The 18,637-nt window shown below is 47.2% G+C and overlaps 1 protein-coding gene across 6 annotated transcripts in view; it reads left to right on the top strand.

Annotated features, from left to right (window-relative positions):
* Positions 1–10,945: 10,945 nt before the first annotated feature.
* The window catches only part of FLNC (filamin C), a 130,553-nt gene continuing 122,861 nt past the window's right edge, over positions 10,946–18,637 (top strand). For 3 of the 6 annotated variants that reach the window (XM_081879569.1, XM_081879568.1, XM_081879564.1), the window contains exon 1: positions 10,946–11,855. In XM_081879569.1, coding sequence (XP_081735695.1) covers positions 11,501–11,855 — 355 coding nt within the window. In that variant the 5' untranslated portion in view covers positions 10,946–11,500. The remainder of the gene's footprint in view (positions 11,856–18,637) is intronic. The other 3 variants (XM_081879567.1, XM_081879566.1, XM_081879565.1) reach the window with 1 other exon arrangement.

The raw sequence follows: 18,637 nt of genomic DNA, 5'->3' as shown, positions 1-18,637 counted from the left end.
CCGCTAGAAGCCGTCCCTCGCTCCAACTGGCATGAGAAAGCCGAAGGCAGCACATAGCATTCGTCAGGAGCTTTCCTAGATAGAAATAGCCCACTAGGTCAGTCCAGCCTGAATCACAGCCGGCTAGAATATCAGACCACGTTTTCTCCAAAGGACAAAGGACACCGTGTCTGGGCACCCATCACTGCACACATCGTTCTGTCGGAGAGGAGTAGATCACCGGGGACAACACTCGACTCACCCTGCTCTCCGGCCTCTAGACATTCCCTCTGCAATTCCTGTTTCAAACAAACAGGAACTGGAAAGGATTGCTGATATTTTTTCGAGAAAGCACTCCCATGAAAGAAAGGCAAATAAAATATTGGGCTGGGGTATTCTTTAAGGGGGGATGTTGGTGCCCTCAGTATCAATTATTGTTGTTGTTGCTTAGTCGTTTAGTCATGTCCGACTCTTCGTGAGTCCATGGACCAGAGCACGCCAGGCCCTCCTGTCTTCCACTGCCTCCCGCGGCTTGGTCAAACTCATGTTGGTCTCTTCAAGAACACTGCCCAACCATCTCATCCTCTGTCGTCCCCTTCTCCTTGTGCCCTCCATCTTTCCCAACATCAGGGTCTTTTCAAGGGAGTCTTCTCTTCTCGTGAAGTGGCCAAAGTATTGGAGCCTCAGCTTCAGGATAGAATCATAGAATCATAGAATCATAGAATTGGAATAGACCACAAGGGCCATCGAGTCCAACCCCCTGCCAAGCAGGAAACACCATCAGAGCACTCCTGACATATGGTTGTCAAGCCTCTGCTTGAAGACCTCCAAAGAAGGAGACTCCACCACACTCCTTGGCAGCAAATTCCACTGTCGAACAGCTCTTACTGTCAGAAAGTTCTTCCTAATGTTTAGGTGGAATCTTCTTTCTTGTAGTTTGGAACCATTGCTCCGTGTCCGCTTCTCTGGATCTGTCCTTCCAGTGAGCACTCAGGGCTGATTTCCTTCAGAATGGAGAGGTTTGATCTTCCTGCAGTCCATGGGACTCTCAAGAGTCTCCTCCAGCACCATAATTCAAAAGCATCAATTCTTTGGCGATCAGCCTTCTTTATGGTCCAGCTCTCACTTCCATACATCACTACTGGGAAAACCATAGCTTTAACTATACAGACTTTTGTCGGCAAGGTGATGTCTCTGCTTTTTAAGATGCTGTCTAGATTTGTCATTGCTATCTATTATTAGCATCTTTGTTTTTCTAGATCTTACGATTTATGTTAAGGTTACCAGATGTTCCCGTTTCCCGGAGACAGTCCCCGGATTTACAAAATCCTATTGTTCCTACTAAAGTTGAAAAGTGTCCCCAGATTCATTGAAAAAAAAATCTGGTAACCTTAATTTATGTTGAGATTGTTCAGTTTTGTCGTGAGCAATCTTGATGTGCTTTCTTCATTGCTGATGACTTACCTTTCCAATTAGGGACGCGGGGGGTACTGAGGTCTAAACCACTGATCCTCTTGGGCTTGCTGATCAGAAGGTCGGTGGTTCGAATCCCCGCAATGGAGTGAGCTCCCGTTGCTCTGTCCCAGCTCCTGCCAACCTAGCAGTTCGAAAGCATGCCAATGCAAGTAGGTAAATAGGTACCGCTCCAGCGGGAAGGTAAACGGTGTTTCCATGCGCTCTGGTTTCTGTCATGGTGTTCCGCGGCGCCAGAAGCGGTTTAGTCATGCTAGACCAGGGGTCAGCAAACTTTTTCAGCCGTGGGCAAGTTCACTGTCCCTCAGACCCTGTGGGGGGCCAGACTATATTTTTTGGGGGGAGAGAATGAATTCCTATGCCCCACAAATAACCCTGCTTTATAGGGACATCCTAAATAAGAATAAGAATAAGAATAAGAATAAGAATAAGAATAATAAGAAGAATAATAAGAAGTGTTTGTGGGAAGCAGGGTGTTTATTGTTTTGCTGTTTTGTTTTTAATTATTTACTTGTTTCTATCCTGTACTTTTTTCAGTGAACTGCCATGAGATCTCATGAGAAAGGGCAGCATATAAAATTTAATCATCATCAGTGCTTTTTTCTAAAAAATAAATCTAGGGGTACCATATTTTCCGGTGTATAAGATGACTGGGCGTATAAAACGACCCCCCAACTTTTCCAGTTAAAATATAGAGTTTGGGATATACCTGCCGTATAAGACTACCCCTCTTCCAACGCACACCAAATAAAATTAAAAAAACCAGTCTCCGGTCCGGCTCGGAAATCCACTCCACTTTCCAGTGGCCGGGGGCTTCTGGGGCCAATTTGCAAGCGTATTTCTGCTTCATCTAGAGAGCTTGGTGTCCTCTGATTTAATTTGCTGTCATTTTATCCTTTGGTGGGGAGTTGCTGCAGGAGCTGCTGCTGTAGCCGGCGTATAAGAGGACCCCCGACTTTTGGGAAGATTTCCCTGGCTTAAAAAGTAGTCTTATATGCCAGAAAATATAGTACTCTCATTTTCCTACTCATATTGAAATACTGCCCCTCAATGAGGCCAAACTTACATTCACAAAATATTTAGGGGTATGTGTATCCCTGCGTCCCCCCAGAAAAAAGCACTGATAATAATAATAATAATAATAATAATAATAATAATAATAATTTTTATTATTTAAACCCTGACCATCTGATTGGGTTGTCCCAGCCACTCTGGGCAGCTTCCAACATATATAAAAACACAGAACTGTCCCTAGAAAACAGGGACATTTGGAGGGTCTGTTGCAGGTTCCGCAGTCCTGAATTAGACTCTGTTCTTTGGCCACGAAAACACTTTGAGAATGAGTGGGGCAGGCGTAAGGAGCCCCCCCTCCTTCATTACCCTTTTTGGCACAGCAGGGTTCTGGAAATGACTTCAAGGATAGCTAATCGGCTGGCCGGACTGTGTCTCTCCCGGCGCACCGTCAAGTGTTTCGCAGATAAAATTGGACATGTTGCTAACATCCCTATTTTCATACGATCACTGCTGCCTAAAAGCACCCCCCCTTTGCCCCCCACGCTCTGACCAGGAAGGTTCTACTTTGTCTCCAGTAGCCTGCCCCATGTTGTTGTAATAGCCAAGAAGCTGTTGTGCATTAAAAAGAAAAAAACCTTGGTAAATTGTCCTGCAACCTGCTTTCCAAAGTTGGCACCAAAGGGCTGTGGCTCAGAGTATGTTTGCAGGCAAATCTCTTCTTCTTCTTCTCTGGCGATCCCTCGTAGCCGAGTAAGATTGTCTTCCATAAACAGGTTTTAACAGTGAGTCTGTAAGTGACTGTGGAGGCCAATTCAGGATCCACACGTCCTTCCACATTGGGGACATGGGTTTCCGGGTGGGAGTTGATCACGGTGAGGGTTTGCCAAGCGTGCCTTCATCTTAGCACATTTCTCCCTTGTGTCCTGAGTTCGAGTGTCTTCAAAGGTGCTGACACCTTTGGTAAGGCTGTTCTCCAACAGGAGCACTCACAGGCCAGTGTTTCCCAGTTGTTGGTGCTTATACTACATTATAAGTGGGTGGCGCTGTGGGTTAAACCACACAGCCTAGGACTTGCCAATCGGAAGGTCGGCGGTTTGAAACCCCACGACGGGGGAGCTCCTGTTGCTCGGCCCCAGCTCCTGCCAACCTAGCAGTTCGAAAACACGTCAAAGTGCAAGTAGATAAATAGGTACCACTCCAGCGGGAAGGTAAACGACGTTTCCATGCGCTGCACTGGCTCACCAGGCACTCCTGTCTTCCACTGCCTCTCGCAGTTTGGTCAAACTCATGCTGGTAGCTTCGAGAACACTGTCCAACCCTCTCGTCCTCTGTCGTCCCCTTCTCCTTGTGCCCTCCATCTTTCCCAACATCAGGGTCTTTTCCAGGGAGTCTTCTCTTCTCATGAGGTGGCCAAAGCATTGGAGCCTCAGCTTCAGGATCCGTCCTTCCAGGGAGCACTCAGGGCTGATTTCCTTCAGAATGGAGAGGTTTGATCTCCTTGCAGTCCATGGGACTCTCAAGAGTCTCCTCCAGCACCAGAATTCAAAAGCATCCATTCTTTGGCGATCAGCCTTCTTTATGGTCCAGCTCTCACTTCCATACATCACTACTGGGAAAACCATGGCTTTAACTATATGGACCTTTGTTGGCAAGGTGATGTCTCTGCTTTTTAAGATAACAGTAGATAACAATAGGCTTTTAAAGATAACAATAGGCTTTTTAAGATAACAGTAGATAACAATAGGCTTTTTAAGGTAACAATAGGCTCTCCCAACTCCTGCTCTGTGATTCGACGATTCCCTGGGGAAAGCGGGTGAGTTGGAAGAGATACAAGTTCTGTGTGGGACGATATCGCTAGCCCATCGGCCTTGCATCAGTTGTCACTCACTGCTGAGGCCTGGAGGTTCTCTGGTGAATAACACAGCATTGCTGGGATAAGTGGATCGATGTCCCAGCGGCAGCCCTGATTGGCCGAGGAAATGGGCCACAAGGAGGTCAAAGTCACTTCGCCAAATAATTCGTCGTTAGGCAGCTGCCATGCAACAACTCTTGCCTGAAGGGCAAGGGTAGGAACTGCGTCCTCGCCTGATCTGAGGACATTTCACCCCGGAAACCCACCAAAATAGTTCACCCAGATTTGGTACCTGCAAATGACAGGAGACGGTATTTTGTCTCAGCCCTCAAAACACGGAGATGCGTTTGAGATAAAGAGAGCAGCCAGGAAGCAGTGGGCTGCATTGCTCAAACCGGCCACAAAAATTGCTTCGGTCTTCCGTATCTTCTGATTTTACTGGATTATGGCAAAACCTTATTAAAAAATCGTTTTAGCTGGTATTTGCTGCAAGGCTGAACTTGCTTGCAGAAGATTAGGGGGCATGTTTGAGCCTATGTTTGAGCCTATGGATCTCCCATAGGTTTGAAGTTTTTTGGTGCTTTTTTTAAAAAAAGAACTGCAAATATTCTGAGTGGAAAAGTGATGTTGGGGCAGGTTTCCAACCCAGAGGTTCCCAAATTTTTTTTGCCTCTGCTACGAAAATCAGGAAATGGAATAGGTGAGTCGAGGAGCAACAGGTGCTGGGGGAATAAAAACCAAAGGAGCCGTCTTAAATTGAGTGTCGTGGGAATAAGGCTCAGGCTGGCAGCAACTGTTCAGAGTCTCTCCCAGCCTTACCTTGAGGTGCCACTGGGGGGTTGAATTTGGGTCGTTATTATTATTATTATTATTATTATTATTATTATTATTATTATTATTACAGAGAGCTGCTGCCGGTCCGAGCAGAACATATGAGGTTAGATGGGCCAACGGCTTTACTTGGCGCCAGGGAGCTTCCTGTGTTTGCCAACCAAAGGGGCTGGGAGGTCAAAATGGGTCATGCGCCAGAGTGACCCAGATCCTGGTCTCTGCTCACCAGCCAAATCTGTAACTTTGCCGGACCCTCTTGCTATCAGTTGCACGAGGCGTGACTTTGCCCTTTGGAAATGGCTGACTCACCCCTGACATGCAAAGTCTATCCGTGTGGCTCACAATCCCGTTTTTCCCTATCGTTTCAACCAGACTTCCTGGCACGATTCTGATTCACAGACCTGTTGGGATCTTGTTTCTGCGGCCAATAGCGTGGCTTTTTGGCACAGGGAACAGTTTGGTAGCAAAAGAGGGGAACCCCTCAAATCCCTCTGACCCCGACTTGTCTCTCACCTTCCCAGCCTCTGGTTGTGTTTCTTTGAGACGGGATAATAAATATTTTATTGGAATTTTATTTACAACATAACATAACCCCCCAATACATAAATCCACCCTCATTAAATGTGAACATAACATACAGTGAGCATAATATACAACAATACAAACAACCAAATAAAAGACTTCCTTTATCTTGTATCTGGCCTCCTTATTTACTTCTTATAAACTGTTTCCTTTATGAATAATTATTAAGATTTTTCTAATTATAACTTAATTATCCACAAATATTTCTTATAAACTGTTTATGAATAATTATTCAGGATTTTTTAAATTATAACTTAAATATCCACAAAGTCTCCTGCAGACATTAATCGAAACAAGTCCAGGTATGTATTTTAGGGGACTGTTTTGTGAAATATTCTCCCCATGCTTTTTGAAATTCTTGTCTAGTGTGATCTCTAATTGCCTCTGTTAATCTAGCCAGTTCAACAGTTTTTCTTGCCATTCCTTTTTTTGTTGACAGTTTCTTTTCCCCAGTTTTTAGCAATTAGGATCCTTGCCGCTCCTGTGGCATAGAGGAATATTTTCTGATCTTCTCTTGCTATACCTGTGTCTGTTATCCCTAGTAGAAAATACAGAAGCTTTTCTACTAGGGATAACTTTATGAAAAACACAGAAACTTCCCAGCTTCTTGGAGCCAAAAGAGAGAGATTTGGGCCAACCTCTCCCCATGTTTTGTGAGAAAGATGGTCCCAGAAAAGGCGGTCTACAACAGAAATCTGAGTGTGTTGTTTACCTCCTGTCTGGCAGGTTACCTGTTAATGCTTACTTGATTGGATACCCTGGGGAGCCTGGCCAGTCTTTTGTAATGATAAATACTTAGTTCCTGAGCCAGGTCACAGGCTCACACCCTATTCAAACACAGGATTTGTGAAGGAAAAGACAATGGGGAGGCATTTCCATTTCCATTGACCTTGCAGAGAAATCATTTGGTCAGTTTGGGAGCCAAAACGGTTCCAGTGATGTTTTCCTGTGCTGCTTCAGACATGTGGTTTATATATTTATGTACGTGTTTGCTTGGTACATTTATGAACATTTATTCTATATAGTAAAGGCTAAATGGGCCCCTGACCATTAGGTCCAGTTGTGGCTGACTCTGGCGTTGCGGCGCTCATTTCGCTCTACTGGCCAAGGGAGCCGGCATACAGCTTTCAGGTCATGTGGCCGGCATGACTAAGCCGCTTCTGGCAAACCAGAGCAGCGCACGGAAACGCCGTTCACCTTCCTGTTCATAGCTGTCAACTTTTCCCTTTTCTTGCGAGGAATCCTATTCGGAATAAGGGAATTTCCCTTAAAAAAAGGGAAACGTTGACAGCTATGTTCCCGCCGGAGTGGTACCTATTTATCTACTTGCACTTTGACGTGCTTTCGAACTGCTAGGTTGGCGGGAGCAGGGACCGAGCAACAGGAGCTCACCCCGTTGCGGGGAATCAAACCGCCGACCTTCTGATCGGCAAGTTCTAGGCTCTGTGGTTTAACCCACAGCACCACCCGCGTCCCATAAGACCTTAAATTTTTTATTTCACTTCCCAGTGTGGTTGGGGCAGCCCAGTTACATGGGCATGGTACAAGTAGTAAAACAATAATAATTATTATCATCTTCTTCATCATCATGGAGTTGGATGTCCCAGCAGTCACAAAATTAAAAGACGCCTGCTTCTTGGGAGAAAAGCAATGACAAATCTAGACAGCATCTTAAAAAGCAGAGACATCACCTTGCCAACAAAGGTCCATATAGCTAAAGCTATGGTTTCCCCAGTAGTGATGTATGGAAGTGAGAGCTGGACCATAAAGAAGACTGATGGCCGAAGAATGGATGCTTTTGAATTCTGGTGCTGGAGGAGACTCTTGAGAGTCCCATGGACTGCAAGAAGATCTAACCTCTCCATTCTGAAGGAAATCAGCCCTGAGTGCTCACTGGAAGGACAGATCCTGAAGCTGAGGCTCCAAGACTTTGGCCACCTCATGAGAAGAGAAGACTCCCTGGAAAAGACCCTGATGTTGGGAAAGATGGAGGGCAGAAGGAGAAGGGGACGACAGAGGACGAGATGGTGGGACAGTGTTCTCGAAGCTACCAGCATGAGTTTGACCAAACTGCGGGAGGCAGTGGAAGACAGGAGTTCCTGGCGTGCTCTGGTCCAGGGGGTCACGAAGAATCGGACACGACTAAACGACTACACAACAACAAGGCTCTGTGGTTTAACCCACAGCGCCACCCGTGTCCCATAAGACCTTAATTTTTTTATTTCACCTCCCAGAGTGGCTGGGACAGCGCAGTCCCATGGGCAGGGTACAAGTAGTAAAATAATAACGATTATCATCTTCATCATGGAGTCGGACGTCCCTATTTTCAACGGAGAAATACTGGAGGGCATGCTCTTTTGGCTTTGACATGCCACTAGTTGAGTGTCTGGGCTCGGGGTCAAATGGCGCTCAGTCAGTGCCTTCTGTCCTGGGACTTCCTGCTGGACTCCACACCCCCCCTTCCAGAGAAAGCTGATGCCCCTACAAGTTGGGCCCCTGCGACGGGCCTCAGCGTGGACACCCTGTTAGCCGAGTGGGTGCTGTTTACAAAGCAAATCCCTCCTTGAGCTGCCCGTCCGGTCTGCACCCCCTCTCGACGCGGCACGTCAGGGTGACTGCACAGCTCATGGGCTATTTTGGGTGGCAGGAGCATCATAAGAGAAAAATGAAACAGGGCCCAGGCCTCTCCCTCCCTCCCTCCTGCAGCTGTGCGAGGAGTCAGCTTTCAACCGTTCCATGAGAAGGCACCTTTTTTGAGCCAGGGTGACACCACAGAGGAGGAGAAAACTCTAGCAGCTTCCAGTGCGTAAAACGCACATGGATGCACAGCTCACCGGGGTGATATCATTTGCACACTCCCCGAGGCAAGGAAATCACTGGTTCTCCCTCTCCGATTCCCCCACCAGCTCCCCAAACTACATGTACATCATCGCCTATGACCCAGGAAATATGTCACCGACGTAGAGAGAGTTTGCCATACCCCTGAGTCATACTATTGGTCCTCAGTTTGGATATACAGTGGTACCTCGGGTTACAGATGCTTCAGGTTACAGACACTTCAGGTTACAGACTCGGCTAACCCAGAAATAGTACCTCAGGTTAAGAACTTTGCTTCAGGATGAGAACAGGAATCTCGTGGTGGCGGCAGCGGGAGGCCCCGTTAGCTAAAGTGGTACCTCAAGTTAAGAACAGTTTCAGGTTAAGAACGGACCTCCAGAACGAATTAAGTTCTTAACCCGAGGTACCACTGTAAATAGTACATAATAATTTGCATTTAAATAGATTTGGGTTGGGTTTTTTAATTGTTATAATCCCATTGGAGTTTAATTGCTTTTTAAGCGTGAGTGAGGGGTGGTTTTGGGGTGGGGTGGGGGAGAGGATTAAAGCAGTGGGAGGAAGGGAAGAGTTCAAAGTATTTTAAGTATTTGCTGTGCACAGTGTGGGAAGGGAAGGAGGGGTGTGGATAGTTTTGTTCCTCATTCATGGGTGGCAAAGGGGGGTGGGTGTGTGGGTGTCCATGTCTGAGCAAAGCCTGGTGCCTTCATTATATATTTTTAGGTGTCAGGGCCCAGGAGGAAACGGACCTCTTCAACCAGGCCTTGGAGAGTCTTTTAAATGTGTCTGTGGCCTTATTGTTCTGCTGTTTTGTTTTTAATTATTTACTTGTTTTTAATCCTGTATTTTATACCCTGAGATTTTATGAGGAAGGGAATATATAAAACATAACAATAACAATAACAATAACAATAACAATAACAATAACAATAACAATAACAATAACAATAACAATAACAATAACAATAATAATGTCTGTACTGACACTTCACTCTTTGGAGTAAAAGCTATCCAGGTTGCACCTGTACTTCTGAGTTACTTATTTTTATTAATATACTGTAACCTCTGCAAAGAGGGCGAGCCAAAGTAGATCAAGAAAGGGTCTGTGTGAGCTTGATTGTGGAAGACTCGGGTTCGAATCTCGCCCGTGCTGTGGCCTCTGCTCAGGGAAACTTCCATGCGGCTTGCCGCTTGAGTATCAAGGAGTCAACTGATGACAGCTGAGTTGCACAAACTGGGCCTGTTTGTTTCCCTGAGATGTGTGTGTGTGTGTGTGTGTGTGTGTGTGTGTGTGTGTGTGTCTAAAGATTTCCCACCTCTGCAAACCATACTTTTCAGAATTCTAAAACGCTGGGCTTTTAAAAAACACACGACACTCTTCCACTTCTGGCGCTGCCGTAACTGCATCCACAAGTGATGGGTTCAAGATGCTCAGTCATTGATCCCCTTCCCCTCTTTCCTTTTTTCCTTTCTCCTTCTGTGATGGAACTCCTATTTGGGGACTTCCCTGGCTTTTTTCTGGCCCACGTAGGACCAGTCTGGATAGTTGGCCTTGGTGAAGACTTGACGTTTTCATCCCCAAAAAGTTTCTGATTCAAGTTTCTACAAAAATGAGGCTGCATTTTAATGTTGTATTTTATCCTTGTTTTTAAGTTGTATTTTAATCAATTGTTTTTATACCTGGTGTTTTTATACCTGGAGCCCGGTCTTGGCTGGGGAAGGCCAGGTACAAATAAAATATTATTATTATTACTATTGGTCCCCCTGAATTTAATCAGGTGGGCTTTCAAAGGCACATCCGATTCCCTGTCTTCTGAGAACTTACAGTTCTGCGCCCGCCCCCAACAAACCATTTGCGCCCCCCCACAACTGCCCCATTTAAACTCCCACCCTTTCTAGCGGCAATTGGATCCAAAGAACTGAGGCCTGAGGCTGGCTGCTGCCCCCCTCCCCTTCCCATATTCAAGAGAAGACAAATCCTAACAATATCCAACCCCCCCCCCTTTTTGTGGACTGGGGGGGGGATCTTAAAAATAGCAACTGATACATCCTTAACTTTCCAGCCTGAAGAAGTGGGTTGGGTTGGAGGGGGGTGTAGAGAAGAGTGGAGTTTGTAAGGGGGTGGGGGGGGGGAGAGATCTGCTCCTGGCAGAGCCAATCCCTGCCCCTCTGCTATCCATAGCGCCCAATCCACAGCTCCTGAATTATCTCAGGGGGCGATTGGGAGCCAGTTACTCATCTCATCGTTGTATATGGTCACAGCGCAGGCATTCCTGGGAGTCCTTCCTCCTGACGTGGAACAAGGGGGTGGCTGGTTGGTTGGTTGGGGGGCGAGGGGTGGGGTGGGGGAAAGCTTTTTAAAAACCCCTCCTTTGCCCCGGACCTTCCACTTTTGAATGAGCCAGGAAAACTCGCAACACACGCCCTCTTTTTTCTCTCAACCTCTCTCTCCGCTGTCCTCCCTGCCTGTCTTTTCTCTTCTCGTCTCTTCGCTTGCCTCCGAAATCCCAGCTGAAAGGAAGAAGGAACCAGAAAAGGGAAACAAAAGAAAATAGAAGCAGCAGCCCGCTTTTGTGGATTAATTTTCTCCACCCTCGCTGATCCGTTTTCTGGATACTGTTTTCACCCTCTTCGGGGCGAAGCGCCGCGCCTCTGGCTTTTGGGAAGGAAAGTTGGAGACCCCAGGAAGAACGCCCCCGCCCCCCAATTTAAAACAAACAAGGTGGGTTTCGAGCCCTTTCTTCCTCCTCTTCGGTCTGCTCAATTTCATCGCCCCCCCCCCCCCCCGCTAGTCGATCCCAACTTGCCGCGAGCAACTTCTTGCGCCGCTTGGATTTTGGTCTCTCCTCGTCCCTTTCGCTCGCGCTCCTTCGCTCCCCTTTTTCGGACAGACCCGCTTCCTTCCTCCCTGAAACAAAATAACAATAATTCAGGATGAATAGCAACAGTTACTACGACCAGGCCCCCCAAACTTATTACCAAGAGGAGCAGGAGGAGATGCCGGCCACCGAGAAAGACCTGGCCGAGGACGCGCCCTGGAAGAAGATTCAGCAGAATACTTTTACGCGCTGGTGCAACGAGCACCTCAAATGCATGAACAAGCGCATCGGCGACTTGCAGAAGGACCTGAGCGACGGCTTGAAGCTCATCGGTCTCCTCGAGGTCCTGAGCCAGAAGAAGATGTACCGAAAGTACCACGCGCGCCCCAACTTCAGGCAGATGAAACTGGAGAACGTCTCGGTGGCGCTGGAGTTCCTCGACCGGGAACACATCAAGCTGGTCTCCATCGGTGAGTTGCTGGAGGAGGGGGACGCGCCCTGGCAGGAGGAGGGGGCGAGGGTGGGGGAACCCCCCCCCGGGGTGGGGTAGTTTTCCAGCCCCACATTTCTACGCGCCCCACTCCTCACTAGCGATCAAGGGGGTGTGGACCCGGGAGGAGGCGCGCGCGCGCGCAGGGTCTGTGTGTGTGCCTGTTTTGGAGAGGGGTGCGTGGAAAACGGTTTGGCAGCGGAAGCGGGTTTGTGGCTGCGTCTTCCGGCGTTACACAGGTCTCTTGGTCTGCGAGGGCTAAGGGCAGGCGCCCTCTGTGCCAACTTTCACACGCCCGCTGGAAACTTCTCCGCCTCCAGGCCTGTACAGGGAATTCAGAATGGACATCTGGTTGTTGTTGCTGTTGTTGTTTAAAAAAATCTTAATGGTATTTATGGTGTGGTTTTCTGTCGTTATTGCTGCGAACCGCTTTGATATATATATTCACTGCACAATTTTTTTATTTTATAAAGAGACAGATATTAGCGCTGGCTTCTCACTGCCCAGTTTGCATGTTAGGTTTCTTGCAGAAAAGGACAGCTGGCAGCCTTTACGGGGAGGCTATCCTCTGTTGGGTCGCCAGCTTCCCAGGTTACACAGAGCGCTACTTAGTCCCGGCCAAGAGAGGGATTACTCGGTTGCATACGCAGCTGCTGCTGCTGCTTAGTCGGTCCCAGAGAGGCGGAGCTTCAAAATAATAAGCACTTTATTGGAGCAGCTTCAGATGGGATGGAAGTTCTCTGGGTTAGACAGAGTTCCTCTTGGCCTGGTCAGAGGCAGCAATGGATTCTGGATTCTGCGGGAGAGGAGAAAGTTGGTCTTTCCTGCTTGTGGGTCTTCTGATGTCAATATGAATCTATTGAAAATACACTGCTGCGTTGAGAGATTTTGTGGTTGTTTGCTCAAGAGACTGCAGTAGCACAGTCGCTGCAGATAATAAACACTGCTTGCTCATTTGCAAGGCCTGGATCAAGATTTTAGTACATAAAGCCCTTCACAGCTTGGGACCAGTTGACTCTCACTAGACCAGTTTGATCTGTGGAACTAGCACCATTAAGGGTGCCACATAATATTCAGGCCACAGTGGAAAGAAATTCCCCTTTTTATGAAGATTCCCCGCTCTGGGATCCCACAGCTAATTCTCCCCTGGTCTCCTCATTGGCCCAAATAGGACTAATTCAGCCAGCTAGCCCTGGTTATCGTCTAATGTTTATCGGATGGATTTCCCCCCTAAATTGATTTTGGAATTCTGGATTTATTGTTATTCACGTTTTATACTGTATTTTATGCTGTTTTTTGTTGCACCAATTAAGTGTTTTAAATTTGTTGTTAGCCGCCCTGAGCCTGGTTTTTGAACTGGGAAGGGCGGGGTATAAATAAAAAAATATTATTATTATTATTATTAGTGTGGCAGCAGCCGCAGAACCTAACTTTGGAACTCCCTGCCTATAGACATCAGGCAGACTGTACCTTTCGGCGCCAACTTAAAATGCTTTCGCTTAGGCAAGCCCACCCAGACATGCAGAATGCTTCTTTTAATCTCCTTTTGTTTAGTGTTGATTTTAGTCCTTTTTTTGTTGTTACTGAGAATATTAAGGTTTTATTTCATATTTCTGAAAACCACCTAGGGGTCGATGCGCTTTTACTGTCAAGCTCTATGTGCTATTAAATAAAAAACAAAGTCTACCTACAACTATTACTGCCGATAATTGAGATAGCCCTTTCTGTTCACAACAACCCTTTGGGGTAGGCTGCTGTTATTCTGCTATGGCAAGTGCCCGAGATGGGGTGCAGAATAGTTACTTACAGCTGGGGGCAAAGAACCTTTCAGGGCTGCCGGACTACAACTCCCATCACCACCACCCCAGCTGCTGGAAACCAAAGGCCAGCTGCACTTGGAAGATTCCTGCAGGTTAGCTGTGATTCCTGCATTGCAGCGGGTTGCACTGGATGGCCTTTGAGGGTCCCTCCCAACGCTACAATTCTGTGATTCTATAGTCTCTCCACCCTGGCTCAGAGTATAATCTGGAAAGGCTTCCTCCAAGCCTTAGACACAAGCTCGCCAGGCAATATGGGCTCCTTTGTATCAAAACACACCAAGAACAAATTCCTCAAGAGTCCCTAGTTGCTATGTGACACCCTTGAAGGCAAGGAACTTGTCTGGCAGGTATACATTTGTACTAGCAGTAGACCCGAAGGAGCGTCTCCATCATTCTGCCCGGACACTGAGATCCAGTGCCGAGGGCCTTCTGGCGGTTCCTTCCCTGCGAGAAGCCATGTTACAGGGAACCATGCAGAGGGCCTTCTCAATGGTGGCACCTGCCCTGTGGAACGCCCTCCCACCAGATGTCAAAGAGAAAAATAACTACCAAACTTTTAGAAGACATCTGAAGGCAGCCCTGTTTAGGGAAGCTTTTAATGTTTAATAGGTTATTGTATATTAGTGTTTTGTTGGAAGCCGCTCAGAGTGGATGGGGAAACCCAGCCAGATGGGTGGGGTTTAAAGGTCAGCACCAACACTCTGAATTGTGCTCGGAAATGTACTGGGAGCCAGTGTAAGTCTTTCAAGACCGGTGTTATGTGGTCTCAGCGGCCGCTCCCAGTCACCAGTCTAGCTTAGAGTGTCAGACTAAAACCTGGGTAAGACCAGGGTTCAAATCTCCACTTGGCTTCATGAAACCCCCAGGGGTGTCCTCGGGGGGGGGGCTGGTCACTGCCTCTCAGCTTGGCCTACCTCGCAGGGCTGTTTTGGGGGTTAGAAACGAGGGGAAAAGTAGAACCATGTAAGCCACATTGAGCTCCTGGGAGAATAAAGTGGGATATAAATGAAGTGAATCGTTTGACTAGCAGAACTTGGGCGTATAGACCGAGCTAAGTCGCCCCCCACCCCCTGTAATTATGATTATTATTGCCACTGCTGTGCTTTATTAGAGTTGAATAAACTGAAGGCTTTCCTCTGATGCAAGCAGCTTGCAGTCTAAATTTGCTACCGGATAGCACTGGGTTTAGGATGTTGCGGGAAGATCCCCCACACAAGGTGCTGAGCTGAGGGGGCACAAAATGATGATGATGATGATGATGATGATGATAATAATAATAATAATAGCAGCTATATTTATATGGGTACCTTCTGAGATCAATAAAAAACATAGAAGATCAATCAAAGACATCTGAAGGCAGCCCTGTTTAGGGACGCTTTTAATGTTTGATGTATTACAGTATTTTAATATTTTGTTGGAAGCCACCCAGAGTGGCTGGAGAAGTACTTAATTCATTCTGGATGTCTGTTCTTAACCTGAAACTGTTCTTAACCTGAAGCACCACTTTAGCTAATGGGGCCTCCTGCTGCCACTGCGCCGCCGGAGCCCGATTTCTGTTCTTATCCTGAAGCAAAGTTCTTAACCTGAAGCACTATTTCTGGGTTACTGGAGTGTGTAACCTGAAGCATATGTAACCTGAAGCGTATGTAACCCGAGCTACCGCTGTATTATAAAACCAACTGTACCCAAGGGAATTATTGTGAAAATAATAAATATTTAAGGTGGGGGTTTCAAATTTTGTCCTCGCTCAGGGCGCCATATTACCAAAGTCTGGCCCTGTTCTGGATCAGGCCAGAAGCTCATCGGATCCTGCCTCCTGTTCTCACAGCAGCCAATCACAGAAGCCTTGCAAGTAGGAAATGAGAGCAACAGCCTTCTCCCACTTTTGCTCCCAGGGTTCGAAATTCTCCAGGCGCATTTTGCACCCGGCTTTCAGCTGCTTTCAGCCGTGTGAAGATGCCTGGGTGCCAGGATGGTGCCTGAATTCTCCACCATCTAGAGATGTGTGGCCTGGGGGGTCCTTGGACCGGGACTGTTTTCACACCCTCATCCCACACCCTGCAGAATTCTATCCTTTCTATTTTACCTGCACAATCGGAATGAATTTCAGTAAACAAAAACTCACTCTCTGCGCAGTCTGAGCAGGAGCAGTGAACCACCTGAGAGTAATAATAATAATAATTTATTATTTATACGCCGCCCATCTGGCTAGCTTCTCCAGCCACTCTGGGCGGCTTCCAACACAATATTAAAATGCAGTAATGCATCAAACATTAAAAGCTCCCCTAAACAGGGCTTTTATTGATTTCCCCGTCTAAAAACTAGGTGCGCCCTATGGTCCGGTGCGCCCTATGGTGCGAAAAATACGGTATATATCTGAGTTTCTAAGACTGCTTGTTGAGAGGCGTTGCGCTTCCAAAAGTGGAGGGGAGGACATATCTCTAGTGCCTTGTAGCCGCTGACCGGCATATTGTCCAGAATTCATCTCTTCCCTCTTTTCAAGCCATCCTTGTCAGCGGCCTTAGCTTGTGATAAGCGAAGGGGGAGACCGGGGTCAGGCTAGAAGGAAGGAACGGGAGAGGCGAGAGATGAATAGGCTATTTACACGACTCTGTGCCAAAATCAGCCAAATCCAGCAGCCTGAATAAATAACACAAGGAATAATGATGTTTCTGCACATATTTGGATTCCCTCAACAATTTATTTGGCTTGGCTTCAGTCAGTCACGGGGTTGGGGGTCTGTGTATAAGCGTCTCTGCAAACTATTGGTCCCCTGCAAAAAAATTAACTATCCTACTTTCTTCCTGGCTTCCGACTTTTGCAAGGCACCGTTCACAGATTTGAATGCCACTCTCCTGCAACCCTGAGGGCTAGTAACTTAAAACAAGCAAACCCATACGCAGCCTCATTGAAAGCTGATATTTCCAGGGTGGCAGTTTTGGTTGCCAAATTTCCCTTGGCCAACAGGGGACAAGATTTCAGTGTCTACTAGCTGGGATGTTTGTCAAGGATGTGGTTTCCTGATTTTACAAGAGTGTAAAACCTTACAAGAAAAAAAGATTCTTTCCAGTAGCACCTTAGAGACCAACGAGGTTTGTTATTGGTATGAGCTTTCGTGTGCATGCACACTGACTACTGGTGTTATTACTATTATTTTGATTATCCATAGCTGCTAATTCCAGTTTCCTCATCTCCAGCTGAAATTGCATTCTTTCGCCTTTTGACTGATTATCTCAACTGTTTGACTGTATTCAGTTAACTACAGAAAAATTATAATTGTGCACTGGTTAGTTTTTGCTGGAGATGAGATAATATTAGTTTGGAATTTGAAAAATAGCCGAAAATGCAGAGACATGAATGAGGAAGATTATCTCTAGACATCTGGAACACGGGAAGTCCCCCCCCCCACAAAAAATCTTTATAATTGGAATATATAATTGGTGGTATTGTTCTTGTTGTAATTTGGACTGATTTGATTTAATTTGTCATTAATTGGAAGATGAATAAAATTTTAACAAAAATAATAATGCAGGAATGGTGGGGGAATCCAAGGAACCAGGGAAGAAGGGAAGTTGTTGAATGTTTTTAATAAAAGGTTGGCGGTTCGAATACCCGCGACAGGGTGAGCTCCCGTTGCTCAGTCCCTGCTTCTGCCAACCTAGCAGTTCTAAAGCACGTCAAAGTGCAAGTAGATAAATAGGTACCACTCCGGCGGGAAGGTAAACGGCGTTTCCGTGTGCTGCTCTGGTTCGCCAGAAGCGGCTTAGTCATGCTGGCCACATGACCTGGAAGCTGTACGCCGGCTCCCTCGGCCAGTAAAGCGAGATGAGCGCCGCAACCCCAGAGTCGATCACAACTGGACCTAATGATCAAGGGTCCCTTTACCTTTACTATATATATATATGTATGGAATGACTCACATCTGCCTACCAGCAGACTCCCCCCAAGCAACAACAACAACAACAATTTATTATTTCTACCCCTCCCATCTGGCTGGGTTTCCCCAGCCACTCTGGGCGGCTTCAAACAGAACACCAAAATACAATAACCTATTAAACATTCAAAGCTTCCCTAAACAGGGATGCCTTCAGATGTCTTCTAAAAGTTTGGTAGTTATTTTTCTCTTTGACATCTGGTGGGAGGGCATTCCACAGCGCAGGTGCCACCACCGAAAAGGCCCTCTGCCCGGTTCCCTGAAACCTCACTTCTCGCAAGTAGGGAACCGCCAGAAGGCCCTCGGAGCTGGACCTCAGTGTCCGGGCAGAACGATGGGGGTGGAGACACTCCTTCAGGTATACTGGGCCGAGGCTGTTTAGGGCTTTCAAGGTCAATATCAACACTTTGAATTGTGCTCGGAAATGTTCTGGGAGCCAATGCAGATCTCTCAGGACCAGTGTTATGTGGTCCTGGCGGCCACTCCCAGTCACCAGTCTAGCTGCTGCATTCTGGATTAGTTTTAGTTTACCTTCAAAGGTAGCCCCACATAGAGCGCATTGCAGTAGTCCAAGTGGGAGATAACTAGAGCATGCACCACTCTGGTGAGACTGTCTGTGGGCAGGGAGGGTCTCATCCTGCGTACCAGGTGGAGCTGCCCTGGACACAGAATTGACCTGCATCTCCATGGACAGCTGTGAGTCCAAAATGACTCCCAGGCTGCTCACCTGGTCCTTCAGGGGCACAGTTACCCCATTCAGGACCAGGGAGTCCTCCACACCTGCCCGCCCCCTGCCCCCCCAAAAACAGTACTTCTGTTTTGTCAGGATTCAACCTCAATCTGTTAGCCGCCCTCCATCCTCCAACCGCCTCCAGGCACTCTTCATGTCTTCATCGCTTTGCTCTGCTCAGTCTGCTTTGCCTGTATTGGCATTTTGGGGTGGGGGGGGGAGGGAGGGAGGGAGAGGAACTCTGCCAAACATCCCTCTCTCCCTTTGAAAGGAAATGT

This window comes from Podarcis erhardii (assembly GCF_964252035.2).
Source record: "Podarcis erhardii genome assembly, chromosome: 10".
Taxonomy (NCBI): domain Eukaryota; kingdom Metazoa; phylum Chordata; class Lepidosauria; order Squamata; family Lacertidae; genus Podarcis; species Podarcis erhardii.
This window is presented reverse-complemented; position numbering and strand designations above follow the sequence as displayed.